The sequence below is a fragment of the Dendronephthya gigantea genome, unplaced genomic scaffold (genome assembly GCF_004324835.1).
Source record: "Dendronephthya gigantea isolate DGI-Jeju-01 unplaced genomic scaffold, DenGig_1.0 000477F, whole genome shotgun sequence".
Taxonomy (NCBI): domain Eukaryota; kingdom Metazoa; phylum Cnidaria; class Anthozoa; order Malacalcyonacea; family Nephtheidae; genus Dendronephthya; species Dendronephthya gigantea.
The window spans coordinates 9,132-34,854 of record NW_021163487.1 but is presented as its reverse complement, the minus strand read 5'-3'; the positions used below and the strand labels follow the sequence as shown (position 1 = coordinate 34,854).

The 25,723-nt window shown below is 36.5% G+C and overlaps 1 protein-coding gene and 1 long non-coding RNA gene across 2 annotated transcripts; one reads left to right on the top strand and one right to left on the bottom strand.

The window, feature by feature from the left end:
- Window positions 1-5,105: 5,105 nt before the first annotated feature.
- Window positions 5,106-6,182, bottom strand: LOC114543541. The gene is made up of 3 exons (XR_003690091.1): window positions 5,672-6,182; window positions 5,409-5,548; window positions 5,106-5,236 (listed from the first exon to the last, which is right to left on the bottom strand). It is a non-coding gene; the product is annotated as an uncharacterized LOC114543541 (long non-coding RNA).
- Window positions 6,183-6,718: 536 nt separating this feature from the next.
- LOC114543542 lies at window positions 6,719-7,627 on the top strand. The gene has a single exon (XM_028562482.1). The coding sequence runs from the start codon at window positions 6,719-6,721 to the stop codon at window positions 7,625-7,627; it is 909 nt and encodes a 302-aa protein (XP_028418283.1).
- The last annotated feature ends 18,096 nt before the right edge of the window (window positions 7,628-25,723 follow it).

Genomic DNA, 25,723 nt, shown 5'->3' with positions numbered 1-25,723 from the left:
TTGAAACTCTTTGTTTAATATATATTCAAACAGTGGGATTAGGATTTTTTTCTTCATTTTCTCTAGGATCTGTAGTGTCTCTGGAGAATCTCATTGTTGTATGAACATAACACCATCCAAACTTCATTATCTATAACCACAAAAAATTAGATGCTAAGAATAACATCTATAGCACTTATAATCTACAGGGCTCCTCATAATTTATGCAGTGATAGAATATTGCAATGAATGGGTTGAAAACCCATCACATCAGATTGATGTAAACATCATATAAATAATAAACAGCCATTACACTCCATAACAAATATAGGTCACAGATGAATTAGAATAGTGTACCACCCAACTAATATGATCAAGAAAAACCTACCTCAATTGATGCATCACTATCTCCTTTGGCTATTTCTGAACATTCTTCTTTCAGGAGGATGGTGCAGCACTTTTTTACAAGTGTTTCATGCACCAAGGTTTGTTTTTCTTATTCTGCTCCTGTTTGGGCACGGCCCTTGAGGTTTTTTCGTTGGTTTGCTGTTGCTCAGCTTTCTTTTTAACTTGGTAAACAAATCCCTCTACAAACACAATGGTTAACATCCAGCTATTACAGTATCTGCCAATAGTTTGTCAAAGAACTAACAGAATTTTCATCAGAATTAAGCTAAAACCTTATTGAAATAACATGGTTACTAGCTATATTTAAAGTAAAAAGCTGGAAAGGAAAGTTTACACTAAATAATAATATATAATGTAGCACTTACATGACCAGTTTCAGGATCTCTAAGGCATCGATAGACCACAGTGAGTGACTTAGCCATTTCCTCTATTTCTGCTGTGAGTGGATAACGACAAATGGCTCAGATGCTGCTGCTGCCGTCATGTTGACAATAGTTGATCTAATTAGCCTCTGCTTCAATGCTGTGGACATTTTTCCCGATTTAGCTATAGCACGTAATTCTGAATCAACATAGACAGAATATTCTGGATGCTCTACTTTGACACGTTTAGTACAAGGTTCAGCTTCAGGATATTTTACAGGTTTTGGGGTCGACACTTTCAACACATCATCTTCAAACATAACGAGTTTTCTGAAAAATCATCTCTAGTAGATTCAGTTGAACAGGAGTGTGAGGATGATACAGGACTTGCATCTCGCGTCTAGTAAATATATAAAATAAATTGAAATATTTTAGGAACATGCAACATTGTCTCAATCATTCTCTTAAAGGTTGCTTTGGAAATGTAATAGAAGGCACTTCAAGTCTGTTGCAAACATTCTTGGACACAACAGCAAAGAAGTTGGTTGATGCATGGAAAAATCATCATTCCGAAGAAAGTACTTCTCAGAAATCATTACTGAAACCTTATTAAATGATGTTAAAAGCCCATTTAATGGATTGGACACCCATTTTCAAACAGGTATCATACATAAAACAAAATTTCAATTATGTGAACTATCGCGAGGAATTATTGGGACAACAAATTAAGCGAGTTCCAAAGAGAAACAACGCATCTTGGTTGAGAAAGAAGAATCCTTTATTTACATTCCCATCATTGAAAGTTTGAAACAACTTTTCACAAATAAGACTCTTGCAAAAGTTATCTTCAGAAAGCCTAACACATGTAATGATGAAATCTTGTATGATATATGTGATGGTGAATTCTTTAAGAATGATAGACTTTTCGTTGATCACAAAGATGCTTTGATAATTATAATTTATCATGATGCATTAGAAGTGTGTAATCCTCTCGGTAGTCATACAGGAACCCATAAGGTCGACATGTTCTATTATACATTGGGAAACCTCAGTCCAAAGATTCGGTCAAAGCGGTGTGCTATTCGACTGTTGGCAATCGTAAAGTCGAATTTGGTCAAGAAGTATGGCTACAATGCTATTCTGAAACCAATTATTTCAGATATAAAGAAGTTGGAAAGTGGCCACTTGTTCCAAGTTTGTGGAAAAGAAAAGGAAGTCTTTGGCAAGGTTGTTTCATGTGCTGGGGACACTGAGGGTCAGCATGAGTGGGGTGGTTTTAAAGTTGGTGTTGGATTTTCATTCCACAAATGTCATCATTGCCAATGCCATTTTGAAGCCATGCAGGAGAAATTTTTTGAAGAAGATTTCACAGTAAGGAATAAAGAAATGCATGACAGACATTGCCAAGAAATTGAGACAGCACCGAATGATGTTGTCAAAAATGACCTGACCACAACATATGGTATTAACCACAGAAGTTCCTTGTGTGATTTACAAGACTTTGACATCAGCATTCAACTCCCACAAGATATCATGCACACTTTGTTGGAAGGTGTTGTCCAATATGAGCTACGCCATATATTATTGCATTACATTACTAACAATACATTTACATTAGCACAGCTAAATGCAGCTATAGCTAACCAAGAGTATGGTTACAGTGAAGTATCAGACAAACCTGGTCCATTGAAAGAATCTGTTTTTCGAGGAGATGAACGATACAAACTGAAGTATAACGCTGCTCAGGCAAGGTTGTTTTTAAGGCTGATTCCCTTTATCTTAAGCAGTCTAGTGAATGAACATGACAAATTTTACCATTTGGTTACTGAACTGATCTCAATTGTTCAAATTCTATTCTCTCCTGTTATAAGTATTAACACTGTGAATCAGTTGAAGGACTTAATCGCAGAACACCTCACAAGATTTAAAGATTGCTTTCCATCTACTAACATCATCCCGAAGCAACATTACCTGATACACATGCCATCAATGATAAAACAACTTGGCCCTTTGATAAGACATTCGTGTTTCGCATTTGAGTCAGCTCATAACTTTTTTAAGGAGACTGCACGGAAGCAGAATTTTAAAAACCTTACAAAGTCCCTCGCAGAAAGATGTCAAATGAACGAGTGCAGCAACTTTGCTGATTCCAACAACCCGCAATCTCATCCACTATTTTCTAATGAAAGGCAATATGGCGTACTGACCCCACTAAATGAGTTTGGTAAAAATCATTGCGATTGAAACTCGATGATTTTGGTATGTTACCTGGGATTGTGATAGACAATGCATTTAAAAGCAGTTGGGTTCTTTGCCATGGAACAAAGTTTAGAAAGAATGCTGTAATCATGTACAGTGTTAATGAAACAACAAGGTCACCCCTCTTTGCTACAATATTGGATATCTGGATTGTAAGTGATTTTGTCTATTTTGAATGTTCAACCTTGGAAACTACTGGATTTAGTGAACATTACCAAGCATACGGTATTGAGGAAAACAAAACAAGTACACAAATTGTTTTCTGCCCTTATGAGAACCTGGTTGACTATAATGTCTTTAGAGAACCTGGTTAGACTATAATGTCTTAATGTCTTTTGATATTGTGGACGAATGAACATGGCGGACGTGAAAATTTAGCTCCGATAAATTTCTTTATAAGATTTCAACATATTCAACTTAATAAGCTGTCTAATAAGCTCCAAACTGGTACAAGAGTTATAAGTTATTTGATTTATGCTATGGCGATAACAAACAAGCTAAGTTTAGCTTGGAACGGGGACTATGAATCGTTGAAAAAGGTTTGTTTATGAAACCTTCAAACTTGATGGTGTTTGGTCTCAACCCGGCGGGGATAGAAAGCTTTTCACAACCGAAGATTCGACGATCCTCTGGAGAAAGAGTAAGAACTTGTTGTCCTTTAATGGATCGAAAGCTAACAACTTCAAGAAGGAATTATGTAAGCATATATGTGAGTGTGAAGACGACATCTCAGAACCTGTGTCTGTACATGACATGGGCAAAGTTCATTCGGGTGAATCGCCTGATTTCTACACTGATATAGAATGTATGAAGCAAGATCAACAATGAATAGCGAGGCAATTCAATCATTGTCGAACTCTATCTTGCACATAACTTCAGTAATTTCAGAATTTCAAGATTTCATCAGGAAGAATGAAACAAGCCTTACAGAGGGGTCTTCGACAAAGTCGATTAACCATAACGAAGAAAGAGAAAATGTAAATCAAGTTATTGCCCAAGACTGTATTGAAACTGACGCTAATGACACCTTAGTGTCAGATCAATTAAAAAATTCTATAGGAAGCAATGAAGCAGGATTCACTAGTCAGTCGGATGAATCTGACGAGACTCTTACTGATAGAGAAGTTGGCTGTGTTGTGGCGCGTCGAGAATCCTATGCCCAAGTGGTTAAAAGGCATCCAAAACCCCGTAAACCTAAGGAAAAACCAAATATGGTTAATAACCCTGAAGATACTTTACTAAGTGTCCCATTACAAAGAAATACTGAAGGTGATGGCTTTATTGGGGTTGACAGAAGGCGGAAAAGAGTAAAGAAACTTTTCCTGTCTGGAATACACGAGAGCGTGCAAGAGAATCAGATCTTATCCTATTTAGAGCAACGAAATATAATACCTACTCACATTGCTCTGTTTCGAAGTCAACGAAGAGGAACCCAATCTGCTAAAATCCACATACCATCTTCAATGTGGTCTGAAGTTCAATCGGAAGGTTTCTGGCCAAGAATGTTGTCAATCTGTGGCAATCGAAAAGCAGAAATATTAGACGTGAAATCAAATTTAACACCACCCATCATGGGAATTTTTCAACATACGTCTAATGGCTCACATTCCAATCAGATTCAATAATATTCCCGTTGTGATAACCCAACGTAAATATCGCTCACGTTTATCAAAGCGTAATACAGGAAACCTTGTTCCTGTGACATTGTCGGACAGTACTGAGGTAAATAACACACAAAGTATTCCTGTTAGAATAACAGAACAGAGACAAAGTTCACCAAATAACAATGTCAGAACGCATTGCGTTAATAACTGTATCAGAATCCACCCTGAAAAAGCACAACGCCCCCTGGATAATAATAGAGCTGTCCCTAATATTATGATGCTGAATGCAAGATCATTAGTCAATAAGGTAAATGAACTTGAAATCCTTAGAGATAAGTATATTGCTGACTTAATTCTTGTGACAGAAACATGGTTAAGAGATGTAATCCCTGATGAGGTTGTGAATGTTTCTGGTCTGAACATTATCAGAAAAGATCGATTGTGTGGTAGAGGTGGAGGGGTAGCAATAATATGTCAATGAAAGTATACCACTAAAAACGCGTGATGATTTAAACGATCAACTGTTTGAATGCTTATGGATTACTATCCGCCCAAAGTGGTTACCAAGATCAATTTCAAGGATTGCAGTAGGATGCGCATACCTTCCACCAAACCTAAATGTATCTGAAATTGACAATTTCTATGATTATATCAACAACTGTTATGACAAGCTTTGTCTAGAAAGCCCACATACGGCAATTATTCTAGGAGGCGATTTCAATCCAGATAGTAATGGGTTCCAACAAAACCGTTTAAAGAGGCATTGTCATCTTAAACAAATTGTAACGCAACCTACCAGAAACAGAAACATCCTTGATTTAATATTCACTGACATGGCTGACTGTTACGAAACTCCGGAAATCCTAGCCCCACTGTCAACGTCGGATCATAATATCATCAGCTGGAAGTCCAAGTCTCATATTACGGAGAAAGGAACTACGATTAAAATCAAAGTGAGAAAAATCCGACAGCAGCAGTTAGAGAATTTCGAATCTCTACTAGCAAGTTATAACTGGTCTTCGGTTCTTTACACCTCCGACATAATGAAAAAGTCAATACCTTTCTTCAGGTCACTGAGAATATGATTTCTGAATATTTTCCGGAAAAAACGGTTAAAGTTTATAGTAAGGATAAACCTTTTATGACAGCTAAAATAAAATCGTTGATTCTTAAAAGGAATATGGCTTTTAAAAATAAAAAAGTTGAGCGTGTGAAAAGTCTCAGAAGACAAGTCTCGGCAGAAATTCGGAAAGCGAAAATTGATTTCTACGAGAATAAAGTAAGTCCAAACTTTAAAAACAACCCTAAATCTTGGTGGAAACAAATGAAGGGCTTGATCGGCAAGAAAACTGCTAAACCAATAATGTTGGATCCCAATACTGGGTTTCAGATGGATGATAAGCAGTCTGCTCATTATATAAACGATTATTTTGCAAACTTAACTAAGAATTATCCGAAAGTGAACGAAAATTGGTTGGAATTTCAATGTATAGAGAATCTACCTCTAATTACTGTCGACCAGGTACAACGAGAATTGCGTAAAATTAACCTTAATAAAGCTCCTGGTCCTTATGATCCCTCTCTGAAGATCTTGAAGATTTTTACAAAATATTTTGCTGTACCTTTGACCGAAATCTTCAATGAATCTTTTCAATCAAAAATTTTTCCTGAGATCTTGAAAAAATACAAGGTATCTGGAATCCCTAAATCTGTACCATGTACGCATGTTGAAGAGTTAAGACCAATTGCTTTAACTAGTGTCCTAGCAAAGGTTCAAGAATCTTTTGCTGTTCAGTGGATATATGAAGATACCGATGAAAAAATTTCTGATTCTCAATATGGGGGTCTACCACGATCATCGACAATTAATGCGCTGGTTAATTTAATACACAAGTGGCATAAATCATTGGATGAACTGCACAGAGTGATAAGAATAGTCTTTTTGGATTTCCGAAAGGCATTTGACCTTATCGATCATAATAAACTCTTAGAAAACATGCGAGAAATTGGTGTAAGACCTGCTCTGATCAAATGGTATGCATCGTACCTGGACAGAGATCTCATTTTACATAGTTTGGAAACGAAGTATCTGATTTTGCGAATGTTATGGGAGGCGTTCCGCAAGGCAGTAAGCTGGGACCTATTGCTTTTGTGGTTAAAATTAATATGTTACCTAGTGTTATAGCAGAAGCTGTTGTAGGAAATGGAAATAATGATGTCGTTGTGGATGAAGATACGATTCTCTTCATGGACGATACAACGATTAGTGAGGCACTGGATGTTCACAATCATATCTCTGGCACGGAAATTGGTAATATACCCCAAAAAATTAATTCGGTAAAGAATTTTGCGGAAATTGAGAGAATGGAGTTAAACCCAAAAAAGTGCAAAGAGATGATTATCGACTTTCGAAAGGATAGAACAGCTATTCCTGCAACAGAAGTCGATGAATGCATCCTAGAAAGAGTAAGCTCTTATAAATTACTTGGATTGTGGTTAGACGATGATCTAAAATGGAGAACAAATACGGAATACATTGTCAAAAAGGCAGCTAAACGATTATATCTTTTAAAAAATTTAAAAGGATATAATGCTCCGCGAGATGACTTGAAAACTATTTATACTTCGGCAATTCGATCAATCGTAGAATATGGAGCTCAAATTTGGCATGGGAGTTTGACAGAGGAACAATCTAGGGATATAGAGAGAATTCAAAAGCGTGCAATGAAAATTATATGCCCGGAAAAGAATTATGAACAAGCATTAACTGAATGTGGTATTAAAACTTTGGAAAGTCGAAGAGAGTTAATGTGCATAAACTTGATAAAGGATATAAAGGACCCTTCACATAAACTCAATGATTTGCTACCACCAACTGTAGGTCAATTACGGGAGAGAGACACGAGACTTAATGTAAATAAAATTTACAATTTTAAATGCAGAACAGAGCGCTTTAGAAATAGTCCTCTAGTATATGCTATTCGTAAGTACAATCTCAAAATTGATGATTCTTAACTATTTTATTAGTTTCTTAATTTTAAAATATAGCTTTTGTAATTTACTTCTAGCTTTGTAATATAGATTAGAGTATGAATTATTGTAATTCTAAAATGTAATATTTCTTAAATTATTTTTATGAACCTGTAAATCACATTGTAATTTAGCTGTCTAAGCTACTTTATGTGTTTTTTTAATAATAATAATAATAATAATAATAATAATAATAATAATAATAATAATAATAATAATAATAATAATAATAATAAATATAATAATAATGTGTTTCACATTCATAAAGACCATTTGAAGAATTGGTACATTTCTGTCAAGTATGACATTAATGATTTGCTTACCCAACATGTCAAGGGTTGCAATCCATTAAAATTCCATTGAGTTTTGTTGATGTGGACTTAAACAAACAATGCATGTATGTATGTACTTGCACTATAGTATTGTGTATGTATTTGAATATTCAAACCTTAAATATAGACTTGCAATCCAAACATTAGGGATAAATATAGATTTTCTGTCCTGTTCAAAATATCAAACTCTGACTTTTGCATTGTAATATTGTATTGTATAGTAGGTTTTAGTTGAATAATCAGAGGCAAAAAGTGATGAAAATTGTTTGATGAAATCTGATGAAATTTGTTACCAAATACCTGCTATACTGCAAAAATTGATTGTACATATAGGACTTACCTAGATATAATTTCATTATAAGGGGGACAGACATATTTGTTCATTGTGAATAATAAAAATTTTGTTGTATAGTGATTTTTCACTATACCCAATTTAACTCCTGTTTTCTTATATCATATATTCCAAAAATGCTTTTTTGAAAGAGGGATCAGACTATATATAGCTTTCCTATTCTTGTGCTCTAGAAAAAATTTTCTCATTGAGAATTTCAAGAAAATATTTACTTGAAACAAGAAATATTTGGGATTTTGAAGTCTTTGTTCTCAAGATTTATTTTCTCATATTGAGAATTCTGAAGTTGATATAATTTCTCTTATCAAGAAATTATTTACTCAGTTTAAGAAAAATTTTTCCAAATATAGAATTTCAAGAAAATATTTTCTTGGAACAGAAATATTTGGGGATTTTGAAGTCTTTGTTCTCAAGATTATTTCTCATATTGAGAATTCCATAAGTTGATATAAATTTTCTCTTATCAAGAAATTATTTACTCAGTTTAAGAAAATTTTTTCCAAATATAAGAAAAAAATTTCTTGTGTCAAATCTGTAAATTTGTGGGCAGGACATTTTCTTATTTTGAGAAATCACTTTCTAAATAAGATTTTATATTCTGGAATTAGAAAAAAAATTCTTACGATAAGAAAATTTTTCTTTTCATAAGAAAAAAATTCTCAAAATATGATATTTTCTTCGATAGGAAAATGACTTTTTGCTGTGTATGAAGTAATTTTTTGTGAATTAAGAGTCTAAATAAACATTTACAATGCATGAGTTATATTTATGCCATAAGTTATATTTATGCCAATTGATACCTTTCAACATGCCAGCAACAATCGAGCCAGATGGCTTAGATCTGGTGAGACAAATATACCCTTTTAAGGAAATAAGACAATTTGCAAGCGGGGCACTGCTCCAGTTTTAGACTAGATGCACGCGTCATATTTAAATTGCTTGGATATTCATGCAGTGGCATAACGAACAGAGGATGGGGTCTTGAGATATACTTGGTACTGCCGGGTCCTTAATTCGCTGTTTGTCATTGATCACGTTTTGCTCATATACTATGATGTTTCGTTATCTATTCTGGCCCCCAATAACTGGGGAACCTTATTTTAGTTCTCGTCCTAACCCTACCGAACGCGCGTTAGGTCACTGTATTTATGTCTTCAAATATTAGCTAGGGTATTTCAATTGTTGTATATAATTTGCATGTCAGACTGCATTAAAGACAACGAGCTGAAATGCTGAACCGCATTCTCGTCCTAGGATGCGGTCCTTTATTTTGAATACATTTTAATCAGTAGCTGCTTCGGACGGAGGCCCTGCTATCAGATTATCAGATGTAAATAAATTAGCTTAAATTTATCGCACTTTGTAAATAAATTTACAAGTGCGATAATATGTAACACGCAAAATCCCTCAATTTACTGATTTTAAAATCTGGTTTTGTCTTTTTACATACATTACAGACTTCCGACAATTATGCAACTTAATTAGCACCTTGCCAAGGCATATTATGGCTCGTAATGCTGTAATATATGGCTTGCGACGCTGTTTGTGCGCGCGGTGAACTTTGGCTTTATGGAAGCTACAGAAGTATATTAAAACACAAATTCTAACCATTCAGTGCATTACCGAAGCACAAAAACGATAAATTTTCAAAAGAAAGCTTATAACGTGAAATTTGTCGCTAATGAAATAAGAGCACGCTAACCATAAACCAGAACATGAAGCGCAAAAAAGCATTCGATTAGGCTAAAATGATATAATTTTCTTGTATGATTGCATGGCGACTTTAGTAATTATAATAACTTGTAGGTACACCACGTAAGTATTAAATACTGCAAAGCTTTCGGTCCGTTAACCCGGACCTTCATCAGTGCAATTACTTGAATACACGTTTGCGCGTCACTTAAATATCATGTTAGTCGTGATTAGTTTGCTCGCGCTATTAATTAAACGGTTTCATTTAATTAAGTTCTAATTAATGCGCGCGCCCTAGACAAGTATTTGACTAAGAGACACCGAAAAGAGCACGCCACGTACTATTAAGTGGCTTTCCCTCTTGGACGATAGTTTGATGTTTATAAATTTCAATAGATTCTCTCATTTTACGAGAGACAGTAAACTTATCGTTTGCTAAAATGGTAGCATCGTTCCATTTAATGCGATGATCATAAGTCCATGCATGGTGAGCTACTGCAGACTTATCCAGTTTACCTTTCTCGCAGTTCGTCTTTATGTTCTTTAAGACGTATTGAGAGATTTCTACCGGTCTCTCCAATGTAAACCAAACCACATTCACATGGAATGCGGTACACACCAGGTTTCTGTTGTTCATCGACGCCATCCTTGTGTGTGTAAAGAGCGCGAAACAATTTGTTATTGCTAGAATGGTAAACTTGTATTCCAACTTCTTTTAAAATCCTAACGATTTTATATGAAGCTAGGCCAATATATGGTAAACAGACAGAGGATATATAATATCTTGCTAGAATTTTAAAACCAGTTGTGGTCACACTGAACATCATGTAGTTAATTCTAAAGAATTTGTTACGAATATGCAAGATGTTAGATTAGGTAAAAATGAAATTCTTGTCAGTTTCGACGTAGTTAGTTTATTTACTAATGTACCAGTAGATGAGGCGTGTAACATTGCGAAAGACAGGCTGCTTTCAGATGATACCCTCTCTAAAAGGACTAGCCTTTCTCCTGAGAGTATATATGAACTACTGAAATTGTGCCTGAATACAACTAGTTTTCAGTGGCGGAGAAATACTACGAGCAAACTCATGGTGCTCCTATGGGTAGTCCCTTATCACCAGTTATGGCTAATTTATTCATGGAAGAATTTGAAAAGAAAGCTATAGCTACAGCATGTTTAAAACCTGGTTTCTGGTTTAGATATGTAGATGACACATTAAGTAGTTGGTCGCATGGTTTAGAAAATTTGAATAAATTTTTAGATCACATTAATAGTATACACCCTTCAATTAAATTCACATTAGAAATACAGAAAGATAACTCTATATCTTTCTTAGATATCTTATTTGATGTAAAAGAGAACGGGACTTTGGGCCATAAAGTTTATAGAAAACCAACACACACTGACAGATATCTGAATTATAGTTCATTTCACCATCCTAGCATTAAAAGATCAGTATGCAAAACATTAATCAACCGTGCCAAAACAATTTGTGATTCAAATAGCATTGACTCAGAGTTAAAGCATTTGAAGGATGTTCTGCACATGAATGGTTATCCTAAGAAATTCATAGAACATGCTATGAATGAACAGCAAAGACAGAGGCAAGACACGGAATATCTATCCTCTGTCTGTTTACCATATATTGGCCTAGCTTCATACAAAATCGTTAGGATTTTAAAAGAAGTTTGAATACAAGTTTACCATTCTAGCAATAACAAATTGTTTCGCGCTCTTTACACACACAAGGATGGCGTCGATGAACAACAGAAACCTGGTGTGTACCGCATTCCATGTGAATGTGGTTTGGTTTACATTGGAGAGACCGGTAGAAATCTCTCAATACGTCTTAAAGAACATAAGACGAACTGCGAGAAAGGTAAACTGGATAAGTCTGCAGTAGCTCACCATGCATGGACTTATGATCATCGCATTAAATGGAACGATGCTACCATTTTAGCAAACGATAAGTTTACTGTCTCTCGTAAAATGAGAGAATCTATTGAAATTTATAAACATCAAACTATCGTCCAAGAGGGAAAGCCACTTAATAGTACGTGGCGTGCTCTTTTCGGTGTCTCTTAGTCAAATACTTGTCCAGGGCGCGCGCATTAATTAGAACTTAATTAAATGAAACCGTTTAATTAATAGCGCGAGCAAACTAATCACGACTAGCATGATATTTAAGTGACGCGCAAACGTGTATTCAAGTAATTGCACTGATGAAGGTCCGGGTTAACGGACCGAAAGCTTTGCAGTATTTAATACTTACGTGGTGTACCTACAAGTTATTATAATTAAAATGATATAACCCTACTATTTCCTTTACAAGCCTTCTACTAAGGAACTGAATACATTTCTGGGAGTATTTCTGTGTAACACATTCTGCGCTTCTTCTCTAAAGTTGTAACATTGCAAATGTTTAATCGAATGTTGAACCAAATCCAATGCGATTGAACGAAATTCCGGCAAACGTTTCAACGAACGGTAAATCAAACCGTTGAACGCTTTTGGACCAATTTTCGAACGATTTTTCCTAAGCGTTCGAACGGGCAATTTCGAACGATGAACGATCTCGAAAATCGTTTCAACGAACGCTTGAAGCGTTTGAACGGCAAACGAACGGATAACGAACGATATTTTTGAACGAACGAAATAGCGTAAACGTATGTTTTCCCGTGGAAGGTCACATATGTTAATGTAGTCTTTACATATGTGATGTCAACAGTTATTTAACACAAATGTTCGCCTATACTCGCGCGATTCTTTGACGTTCATATGGTAACCGTATTTCTTGTTTCGCATAGGTGGCTTGTTTGAGTAAAAACGAGCTAGTACACTGGCTAGTACACTGTTGGCTTGTTCTCCCTGGATTTCCTGTTTTACTTGCTCTCATAGATATTTAATGGAATATTTTTCCATAATCGCGGGTTAGGACGCGCAGTCAGCAATCGGTCCATCGGGCCTAATAGTGCCATATAAGGCCACATAGGGCCCAAACGGGCCTATGAGCATATGCTCAAAAATGTTCATGAAAAGATGCTCATCTGCTCAATGAGATATTTCAGGCTCAAGCTCCTCAAAGGGAGGAAAAAGGGGGTATGGCGAATGCAAAAATGTATGCATTTTTAGAGGGAAATATATATTGGTGTTATGGACAACGCGATGCTTGGAGCATAAATTAAGACACGGATTAACGCTTGTAACAATATAATAAAGTAGAACAATTTTACAATAATTTTAAACATATTGTCCGGGCACTACACTGTTTTCTTGTTTAGATCGTTTGACTTTGTCTTCCTTAAGCAAGAGTTTGCGTTGACAAGCCCGGACTTTTCCGGGGCTAATACGGGGCTAATAAAATACCTGACCCACGAAAAAATGAGCCAATTATTATTAGGAATTTGTTGAGCAATCATCTTAATATGCGTCGCACGCGTAGGAACTGTCCTGTATTTGGCTGTGGTAGTATAAATTTAGCAAGGTTAGCAAATCATCTCGACCAAGTACACGGTATGAGCACAGAGGAACACTGCGCACTGCGCAAAAGGTGAAGTCCGCCATGTTTTTTGCTTCAAAAAGATGGCGGCGAAGTTACCGAAAAATGACGAACCAGTCCTCCAGGAATTATAATATAGCTCAGTGTTTTGCACCCAAAGTTCTTACTGCAGATATATGTGGGAACATCTAAGGTCAACAAGTCCCACAGTTAGTTGAAGTAGAGTAGTACATGAACTGAAATACGTCTCCAATATTACTCCTATAGCTTCGACGATGTCCGGAATGCACTATCACTGTAACCTATGCATTAACTTTACATGTCAAACTCTTCGCTCGTTGATCAATCATCTCGGTCGGGTTCACAAGAGTGATCGGGATTTCCATGCGCTATGTGGCATTAATGAATGTCCACGTACGTACACGAACTATTTCTCTCTGCGAAACCATTTTGTCAACAAGCATAGTCAAGTACTTCAAGCAGAGGAAGTTGTTGAACGAGATCCACGTGCCAACAACGAGGGAGATGAACTTGACGTTTATAATGGTAAAAACGATGACGATGATTTTTTCGTCTTTGTTTGCGAGGTCAAAGAGGAAAGCAAGGTACCCCAAACGATTGTCAATTCGATGGTGCAGCATACCACCCAGATTGTCGAGAACAGCGTCGATGCACTTCAGTCTGGTCTCTAGCAATGTTTATCGAATGCGGATTTGTTTACCAAAATACGCATAAGTTTGTTTACCAAAAGTTGTTCAATACAGTCTGTATATATATATATATATATATATATATATATATATATTATATATATATATATATATATATATATATATATATATATATATATATATATATATATATATATATAATATATATATATATATATATATGTATATATATATATATATATATATATATATATATATATATATATATATATATATATATATATATATATATATATATATATATATATATATATATATATATATATATATATATATATAGTTGTTTCAACTCTAAGGGTAGTTTCGACTGGTGTCAAAACGACTCTACAATAGAGTCTTGTTACTCTACCAAAAGGTAATGTTACTCTTCGAAGGAGTCAATTTGACTCTAATTGCAAAGAGTAACCGAACTACGAAAATTACCGTTTCGTCTAATTTATAATTATGCAAACGTTGTTTTGTTGATATACTGGTTGCGCCCAATCACACTGATCAGTGATCACACACGGCAATAATTTTCAATTTCACTGAGGCAAACAGTTATACAGTATTTATATGATCATGCACATGCACAGCGAAATCGAGAATTCTTACCTAGAATAATGTTCTTGAGAAATTCTTATTTTAAGCAAAATTTTGCTCAAAATAAGTAAAAGGGGATAAATTATTCTTATCAAGAATGAATTTTACTTGAATAAGTAAACTTTTTTTAAGCAAGAATAACCGTTTCTTAAAACAAGTAAATGTTCTAGCTTGTATTCTAACTAAGAATTTTGGTATTCTTAAAACAAGGAAGGCGTCTTTGTGGATTCTTGGCAAGAAACATTGTTAACTTAAAACTTGCAATCAAAAACGCTTGTTGCCAATTCACTTGCCAAGAATACTAATTTCAAACAACCAATTTATTTCAAACAACCAAGAATATTTTTACATTCTTACTAAGTAACATTTAATAACCGAGCAAAGATTCGCAAGTTTCGTTTCATATGCAGACGAAATGAAGGTTTTAATGCGTATTTAAGCATTCTGAATGGACGTAGTTCGTTTCTTATGAAAATATATATTTTAAACTTCGCTAACTGCCAACTGGTGGAAAGAACTGTGGATTATTGTGGATTACTGTGGATAGGATTTACTGGACATTATGTCGCAAAATTTCCTGCAGAAGATTGCGCAGATTGTTTTAAAAGTGGCTGGGAATCTCAGTCTTCTAAGAGGTAAGGATTTAAAATTATACGCGCAAACAGACGAAAGCTATTTTTGAATTTGCCGCGTAAACAGTAAACGTATTTATAAACAATAAACAGATATATTCACAGTTTTAATACTCATCATTCCCGATAAATGAACGACGTTTATATAAATATATTATAACGTGGTTAAACTATAGGCACTATGCCATAAAAAGTGTACGTGATATTGACGTTAGCTATAAAACCATGGTCAAATTTTAGCTGAAACATTTGTACTCAATCTTAGGATCATGATTTACTGAATCTTGGTTACTGGATATACATAAGTTTTGATTAAGAATTAGGATGAAATAACTGTTATATTGCTTTTTAAATTTTTTTATATGCATTCTTAGATGGTGGATTAACAAGTGGTGATGTTTATGTCTAAACCTGTAATGAAAGAGGTCTCATTGGAAAGTAATATCTGTGGTAAGTAATGCATTATAAGGAATTGTGCAATGCTGTTAGATTATTCACCTAAGCATATGGCTTAGTTTTTAATGTATAATATAATATACCGGTAATTATATACTTATTGACCAATTGATTATATACTTATTTATCATGTAATAGATAAAAGGAAAAATCATTGACAGCTTACCAGATAACTACCCTTTATGCCTAATTTTATATCTGTCAGAGCATGCAAAACTGTGCATAGCATCCCCAATCATATATTTCACACATATTATGCACTGCTTAGTTTCTTTAACATTTGTTATCTTAACTCTGATTTCTCAAGTATGCTTGCTTTTTTGTTTTATTAGGAACATGGATTGAGGTAGTGAGCAAGAAATTCAGTGGAAAATTTGCTATACCAATGGTTAATTGGACCCACAGTGTTTCAGCATTTGATTTTCAAGGAAAAAAATACTCCAGGTGATCTTATAAATATTTTCATGTTTGGCATGATATACAAAATTTAAGAACAGCTGGTCAATAATCAAAGGGAAACATTGCTCAGGAATGAATGACTTTAGCTTATGTGTAATAATTGAAGACATGCAGTGAGTTTGCATAGATGTGTTTGTCTTCTTCCATGAATATTTTTATTCAACTACTTCTGGGTTCATACAAGGGCTTAATTTCATTATCTGAGCTCTATCGGATACTTTCCTAAACTTGCCAATTGGCAATTTTTAATTAAGTCCTTGAAAGACTTGTATATTTGAGCAAGGTATTGCACAAACCTAGCAGTACTTTGAAAAAACTATTTCTGTCAGTTGTAAATGTATGGCATTTATATATTTAGTATGGCCACTAAATAAGTAGTTTTAATATTTTGAACTAAAATAATGTATAAGAATAATGTATCTGTGATGTTTCAAAGCCAGCTAATAAACTTAATTACTAGAAATGTTTTCTTTTGTCTAAAAATTTTGTACTTTTAAGTAAAATTATTCTTGTTTTAAGGTGGCTCCCTACAATTTTTTGAAATATTTAAAACTTGTGGTTTTGATTTAAAATTTTAGCACGAGATTTCTTGGTAAGGAAAAGAAATTTCCCAGATATATTAACCAACACTCTAACAGTCAGAAATTACCCATAAGCATGACGTCATTACCGTTGTTATGGTAACAATGGCGATTCAATATGGCCGACATTTTACCTATTCATGCATTTTACTCGAAAACAAGTTCGGTTACCCCAATTTTTTACTTTATAAAAAGTTTTCTTACAAAAAAATGGAAAATATGAACCAGTTAAAAAAAATTCTATGGAGCCAAAATTATTAAAAATAAAAAAACGTAATTTTTCGTTATAGAAATTTTTTGGCTCCATAGAATTTTTTTAAACTTGCTCAAATTTCCCATTTTTTTATAAGAAAACTTTTTATAAAAGAAAAAATTGGGGTAACCGAACTTGTTTTCGAGTAAAATGCGTGAATAGGTAAAATGTCGGCCATATTGAATCGCCATTGTTACCATAATAACGGTGATGACGTCATGCTTATGGGCAATTTCTGAGTGTTAGAATGTTGGTTAATATATATGGGAAATTTCTTATACTTACCAAGAAATCTCGTGCTAAAATTTTAAATCAAAACAACAAGATTTCAATATTCTTAAAACTGTAGGGAGCCACCTTAAGTAGTTTTTTTCTTATTTGTAACATTCTAGGTAAGAATTGTGTGAGTAGGTTCCTTAATATACAATAATAATTTTGCTTATTTCAAGCAATGTGTTACTTAAAACGAGTATTTTTTCTTTAGAAAATTCTTGTTGCAAGAATTGTTTTTCTTAAAATGAGATTCCAGGTAAGAATAATATTCTTGCCTGGATTCTTGCCAAGAATAATATTCTTACTATACTGACAAGAACAATTTTACTTGTTTGTATTTTTTTTTAAATAAAACTCACGATTTTGCTGTGTGCATGTATTATGGATTTGGCTTGATTTACATGAAATTAGGTTATAAATTATACAGGGACTGGAAAGCGTAAACATGGAGTGCTTCCACTTTCAACTCTAGGCCTTTATGTAATGTGATTTATTTACGCATAGATATATTGCCAGGCATGAATTTTGCATACCCTTTCCGCAGCTCAGTTTTCTGAGCATCAATAATGACACATTAAATTTTACGCCGTTTTGGGATAATTTTGGCTAGGAGTAATGGTTTCGTAGCCGCTTTATTTCTGTTAAACAAAACGATATTTATTAATACATTGCATTAAAATTCCAAATAGTTACTCTCAGAAAAGGGTGGAGGCAAATTACTGCCAGCACCTGTAGATACGGCCTACGACCATCACTAATTGAGATATAACGTTCCTCTCTCTGTATATATCAGCTACGGTAAATCGTCCAATGTACATAATTGTTAGCGGAGGCTTTGGGGAGGAGGTGGGTTCAACTTTAAAGGAGATCTGTCTTTCGCGATGTCACGCTTAAACTGACCGTTTATGGTTTGGGTATTCGGTCTTTGTTAGTTTTCGATTTGCTGCTGGCCATTGACCACCTTTCCCATATTGCGTGCCATCCATTACCTGTCGGTCTTTTAGATAGGACGCAAAGCCCATAATATAAGATTTTTAATTATCGTCGGCAAGGCGTATCCCCTTGGGGTACACCTTGCCTTAATAGTCTATTTTAAAATCACATTACATAAATTTCTTATTTCCTTCGTAAATATTTTGTTTTATGTAATGTGATTTATTTACGCATAGATATATTGCCAGGCATGAATTTTGCATACTCTTTCCGCAGCTCAGTTTTCTGAGCATCAATAATGACACATTAAATTTTACGCCGTTTTGGATAATTTTGGCTAGGAGTAATGGTTCTCCTAGCCGCTTTATTTCTGTTAAACAAAAGATATTTATTAATACATTGCATTAAAATTCCAAATAGTTACGCTCAGAAAAGGGTGGAGGCAAATTACCGCCAAAACAACGAAGCAAAGCAAGTTGACCCCACCCCAAGGAAAGGGATGCATGCAGAAAGTTTCAGAAAGTTTCGTAATACATTAATACAGGATCAGCGGTCTGCGCGACCGTATAAACGAACATGGGCAAAAAGGCACTTACAAAGCCCGTTAAAAGGCATAGATTATCGCCCTTGCTGATAATCTACACTTAACTGATATTAGTTTAGCAGAGTCACAATATTACCGCGCCCAGAAGAAGCTTCTCCATCACCCTGTTATAAGCACTTTATTTCCCCCCGGAATGCAAACGATCGCCCTTGCTGACCATGTGCAAGCTGAGGAAGAAATAAAATAACCGCACAATTCGAGCAGAAAACTCCCCGCACGTTTTACGCTCGAAAATTCATCCAAACTATGTTGATAGGGAAGAAAAACGTATATATTTGAGGAATGCGTTCGATTTCCAACGCCCCATAGTTCGAATTTGGGCATCAGAGTGCCTGTGTTCAGCTGCGTGGGAAGCGGCGCCTATTCGAAATGAATGAGACTTATATTTGGAAGTATCGAGTCCACAGAAGATTGGCAAACTCGTCACACGAGACTGGAATGCCCAGTTGTGATAGAAAAATAGCTCCGGGCTGGGTACCTCGCAAAATCATGTACTCCTCTAATAAGCGAACAGGACAGCATGCCGTTTGCCTGTAAATTTCCAAACTAAAAGGTCTACTGTTATAATTGTGCTTGAAGTCCTCGAAAGTCAACCTTATGCCTGCAACCCGGCCATCATCAGGAGATATTTTGGAGAGTTGTCGCAATTGAAGGGGTTGGTTATTTGACTTCTTAGTTATTTCTCCAATTCTCAGGAACGCGAAAAATGCTAAAGAGCACATTGCCCGGAATTGACATATTTGGTACGGTGACCCAGCAATATGAGGCGCAGCCTCAAGCCGGCAACCTACTATCTAAGCGGAAGCCCTTTAAGATTTGCGTTACGTAGAAAACTCTCGTTGGATCCGGTAGATCGGACATGCGATGAGTATAACCAAGTGCAGATACATAAGTGTTAACTGTTGAAGAGGGGTACTTGAGGTCAAATAAGTACGCTATGAATAACGCAACGACTGAGGGCGACAAAGGCAAAGTGAACGATCCCTCATTAAAAATTGCCACATGAAATTGCGTAAAAAGTGCCCATGCCCGTTTATAAGTCGGCACTGAAGAAGGTTGCAAGCTACTTTGAGCTAATTGAGAAACTATAGTCGCCAATTTTCCGGCAGCAGGTGAAAGGGAATAGGCGTTGGAGCTCGATGCATCTCGGCCGGCGCCAATTGTGAAAATTTTTGGAGCTGTAAACGAGACAAACAATCAGCTAGGACATTTTGTTTACCCGGTATATGCTTTGCTTTGAATAAAATATTTATCTAAACAAACTAAAACCATCCGGCGAACGAGTGTCATGATATAAGAATCCTTTGATGTTTGCTTATTAATAACAGACACCAAAGCTTCATTATCCGTGAGAAACAAAATACAATGATTGCGCATTTTTGATCCCCATAAACACAGGCTGAGGACAATCGGATATAGCTCTAGAACGGCAATATTGTAACTCCGCCAGTCAGTTGGCCATGCGCCATAGCACCAGTCGCAACCAAACAGGGCCCCAAAACCAATACTACCCGAAGCGTCAGTATATAAATTCAAATGGGAGTTATTACGCCAATGGTTGTGCAAAAAGAATGATTTGCCGTTGAAATTCGACAGAACCGTTTGCCAGACACGAAGATCATGTTTCACACTTTGCGTTAAGCGAATAAAGAAATGAGGGTGTGAAATGCCATGCGTTAGATCAATTAAGCGTCGCAGGAATGCGCGACCTGGCATAATGACGGAACATGCGAAATTAAGTAATCCAATTAAGGACTGAAGTTCTTTGAGTGTAACCTTTTTACGAATTAAAAAGCGTGCGATAGATTGAACACATTTCTCGATTTTATCCATCGGCAATCGGGCCTGGAATTGTATTGTATCTAATTCAATCCCAGCGAACGTTAAGGTTGTTGAGGGACCCATGGTTTTTCCCGGTGCTATAGGCACGCCAATGAAATCACAAAGAGCAATGAATACTTGTAAGTTTGTTTTACAAGCAGAATAATCCGGTGCAACAAACAGGAAGTCGTCGAGCAAATGAAGGAGTTTGCCGATGTTAAGCCTTTCCCTAGCGATCCATTCGATAGCCGTACTAAAAATCTCAAAAGTGCGACACGAACTGGAGCAACCCATTGGCATTGCCCGGTCGTAATAATACAAACTCCGCCATTTTATGCCAAAGAGGTGATAATCCGCTGGGCTGATAGGAATGATTCGAAAAGCATTTTTTATATCTGTTTTCGCCAGGAAACAACCCCGGCCCGCTTTTTTAATAAGTTGAATAGCGTCGTCAACGATAGCGTACCGCACAGATGTTTCGAAATCGGGTATACCATCATTAACCGATGCTCCCTTTGGAAACGATAAATGATGAATCATGCGAAAATCACCCGGTTGTTTTTTAGGAACCAGGCCCAAAGGCGAAACACGAAAATTTGGAAAAGGCGGATAATTAAATGGCCCAGCAAGGCGAGATGCCTCTAACTCTTTCGTTAATTTTTGGTCAACCGCTTCTGGTTTGTCAAGAGCAGACCGTAAATTTATTGCTTCAAACGACTGTTCTGTGCCAGAGAAATGAATGCGAAAACCCGAAGTAAATCCGGAAATTAGTGTATCAACAATACTTGGATTATAACCTTCTAACAATATTTGTAAATTATGAAGTTTTACGGGTGTTGCCAACGGACGTTGTTGAAATAGGCCTAGGCGATCGATCAGTGGGAGATGGTCTGTTGTTGGCACGAAAATTACAATTCACGGCACGGTGCGATCCGTTGCATTTAAAACAAATGTGCTTGAAATCACAACCGGCACAAAACGTTCCGCGATAAACTTAAAACAATATCCCCGAGGAACAGACACTTTTGAAGGGTGGCGCGTATGATTGCTGCCTTGCGTGTTCGGCTTAGAAGTAGTGGGATATTGACATTTCAACCATAACTCCCAGTGAACAGTCGCCCAGGGAACGCGCGTGGCCTGTGTTTGGCGCAAAAATCGAAAATTCTCATCGTAGTAAAACCAATTATGACCCCTATTGGCCAAATCCTGGATGATTTGACAATATTTCATGAGCGCGGGGACTCATGGGGGTACCGTTGTGTATAAATGGAAACAAAAATATGAAACGAACGAAGCCAATCGCTAATAGTTTTGACCCTTTTGGATTTCGCAGTCGGCTCAAGGAGAAGAGAAGCAGGTTGACCGTTGTCAGAGGAACGTACACTAATCTCGTATTTAGCGGCCGCGTCTGGGCCACCTGACAAAGTACTTATATCGACAAACTCCTCATTCCATATTTTAAGCTTTATTTTATCCGGAATCCGCGAATCAAGAGGCAAAGCGGCAGAGTGGAACGATTCCCGTGGACCCGAGGCACTTGAACATTGAAGAGAAAAAGGAGTGGTCTGACCTGTAAGGTTTTCTTGTATGACGTGAGCGCGTCGTTGACCAGAGAATCTGCATTGGGACCCTGGTTTGAGATTTCGATACCGGAGGTAGAATCCGTTGGGGCAGACGCCATTGTGGATGTGGAAGACGCAGAGGTTGGTAAGAAACCAGCTAGCTTTTGCGTGACTGCCTCGTAACCGAAGACACCAGCGTTGAGATAAGCTCACTCGAAAGAGAGGGCAAAGTCACTTGACTCACGGGCACAGTTGACGTTGACGGGGCGGCACCAACAGATACAGCATTGGACGAACTTCGAGTTCGACGAGATGTTGTTGATTGGTTCTGAACAGACTCTCGCAAAAACGGCTGATGGAGCGGCGACACGCTTAGAACGACGTACGGGTGGCATTCTAAGAAATAAAACTTTAAAAGCAGAAATAGATACTTATGGCGTAATGAGTTTTTAGATAGTAAAGCAACCGCACCCAAATTTTGTCGTTGTGCGAGAAATAAAACTATCCCCCGTAATGGCGAACATTCAATAGTGAGGATTCGTCCGTTATTTGTCGTAATTGAAAATTGGAACTTGTGAAAGCATGATTAGAAAATCAAACGTCAGCAGGATGAACATGGCAGATCCGAAGACCGCCGCACCGTTCACCCTGTGGCCAACAAAACTCACAAAAAGTGTGAGAACTCTCATACAGATGAGAGATAAAGACAAAATCAAACGTCAGCAGGATGAACATGGCAGATCCGAAGATCGCCGCACCATTCACCCTATGGCCAACAAAAAACTCACAAAAAGTGTGAGACCTCTCATATAGATGAGAGATAAAGACAAAATCAAACGTCAGCAGGATGAACATGGCAGATCAGAAGATCGCTGCACCGTTCATCATATGGCCAACAAAACTCACAAACAGTGTGAGAACTCTCATATAGATAAAAGATAAAGATATAATAGATAAAGGCGCTAAAGCGGTATTTAAGAAGTAATCACGAGTAAAGTTTGTCAAATGTCAAGGTTATATTATAAAAATAAATGTAATGTACAACAGATACCGCAAATACAGTTGAATGAGATAGCAAGCTATATCATTAATGCTACTGGCTCTGCATTTGGCCCGGAGACACTGTGCCGAGCTCTCTATAGGCTTGGAATAACACGCAAAAAGGTACGAACATTATGACATTATTTTAGTTGGAAGATATACTTAATACCGCATACTGGAAATCATATAACTATATTAATAAGACGCAAGCCATTCCACCTTTTTCCAATTTATTACAAGATTGTAGTTGTTCTTTATCAACTCTTCAAGCACATTTTCTTCTTCAGATACAGAGAATTGCCCTTCAGCGAAGAAACGATATTGGGCTACAATTCATGGCCGAAATCAGCCTTTTTGACCCAAACCTGCTCGTTTTTCTCGATGAAACAGGCATTGTGTGTACTAAATAATACCTTACTGTAACTGGATTGCACAAACTAGTAGATCTTTTATTTATTTGGTTCTACGTTTTAAAGATAAACGACTTGCTCGGCAATATGGATATAGTGCTCGTGAGATACCGCCTGTTGTGAGCGACTATAGCTATGCACGGTGGACACCTCGCTATTCCATTATTTCGGCAGTATCGTGTGATGGACTTCTTGCGAACTGTTTGTTAAAGAATCCTGAAGAAAGATTTGAAACACGCTCCTTTATCTATTTTCTTGATGAACAGCTTTTATCAGCTATGAATCGATTTGATGGGGAAAACCCGCGATCCGTTCTCGTTATGGTAGAGATTTGAATATAATTATTGCAAATTCGCTGTTCTAACATATGTCTCAAGGGATGACTGAATTTGTGATCATGTTTTGATCTATTAATATCTGTTTAAACAAAACTTGTTGATGCACAAAGATGCAACTGCTAAAACTAGTAATATGCATATTGTTTAACAGATAACCACCCAACACATAATGTACAAGAAGTTGTAGAACGAGTGTACGACAGTCCTGATTTAAATCCTATTGAAGAGGTTTACATATAGCTTGCTATCTCATTCAACTATATTTGCGGCGTTCGCAGTAAACAGTTCATGATAATATATTCTTCGTGTGGGAATAAAGATACGCTCGCTGTTGGGCGACCCATACGGCAAGGCTTCACATCACCCGTGTTCCAAAAGGTGCTGAGAGTACGATAGACGGTTTTTGAACAAGCAAATAGCTGTGCTGCAATTTCGTCGATGATTCTTTCGTAGAACAGTCGTTGATAAACCATTCTCCACCTTAAATCATCCGAATATGGTCTTGGCATTTTTTAATCGTTCACCTTGCTATACTCGAACTCGCAATTAACACGCTTGTACAATTCCACGCGTGTTGATGCATAATAATGTCACGTGATCGATATATACATATACTTGCTCAGGACAACCTTTTTGACAACGACAGTATATATATATATATATATTATATAATATATATATATATATATATATATATATATATATATATATATATATATATAGATAGAGAATTTTATAACATTTTAATTGCTTGAAGAATGGCCCCCCGATAACTTCGGTATAATTTATATTGCCCGATTCGATTAAAATGGACCCCGTCAGGTAGAAATGGCGTCACGGAAGGTCGTATAAAGCCATGGTGTGTCCATAAAAACACTCTCGGGACCTTCTCTAAAACTACCTGTAGATAATTGTTCAGCATTAAACGCTGCTTTTCAAAAAGAGGGTTGTTCTTTCGCGGGGAAATCATGCATGCGCATACCAATTTTACGTGATATTGATCCAGCAATAAAGCAACCAAGTCGTCAATGCGTGACCCGACTGTTTCGGGCCTTAAGGAGGACAAATCGTTCGTGCCTATCTCCAGAATAACAATATCTGGGGCACACCGAGAAACTACGCCTAAATCAAATTTGCGAATCTTCTTCACTGTTCTACCCCATACCATGTAGAGAAACTCTCGCTGTGCCCTTGAGTTTAAAGGTTGGGCACATGCGAATATCCCGTTTATGTTTCAGGTCGCACTGTAGACGACGAACAAATGAGTGTCCCAGGACCAAAACTTTTGGGGGTACCATTGTGTATTCGTAGCTACTATCTATATGTATATCAATATATAATTATAGAAAAACAAGTAGAACACTTCTGTAAATACCTTTCAACTTTAAAGGAGATCTGTCTTTCGCGATGTCACGCTTAAACTGACCGTTTATGGTTTGGGTATTCGGTCTTTGTTAGTTTTCGATTTGCTGCTGGCCATTGACCACCTTTCCCATATTGCGTGCCATCCATTACCTGTCGGTCTTTTA

Coding starts and splice junctions, on each gene's coding strand:
- LOC114543542 (XM_028562482.1), top strand. CDS start 6,719: ATGGGAGGCGTTCCGCAAGGCAGTAAGCTGGGACCTATTGCTTTTGTG.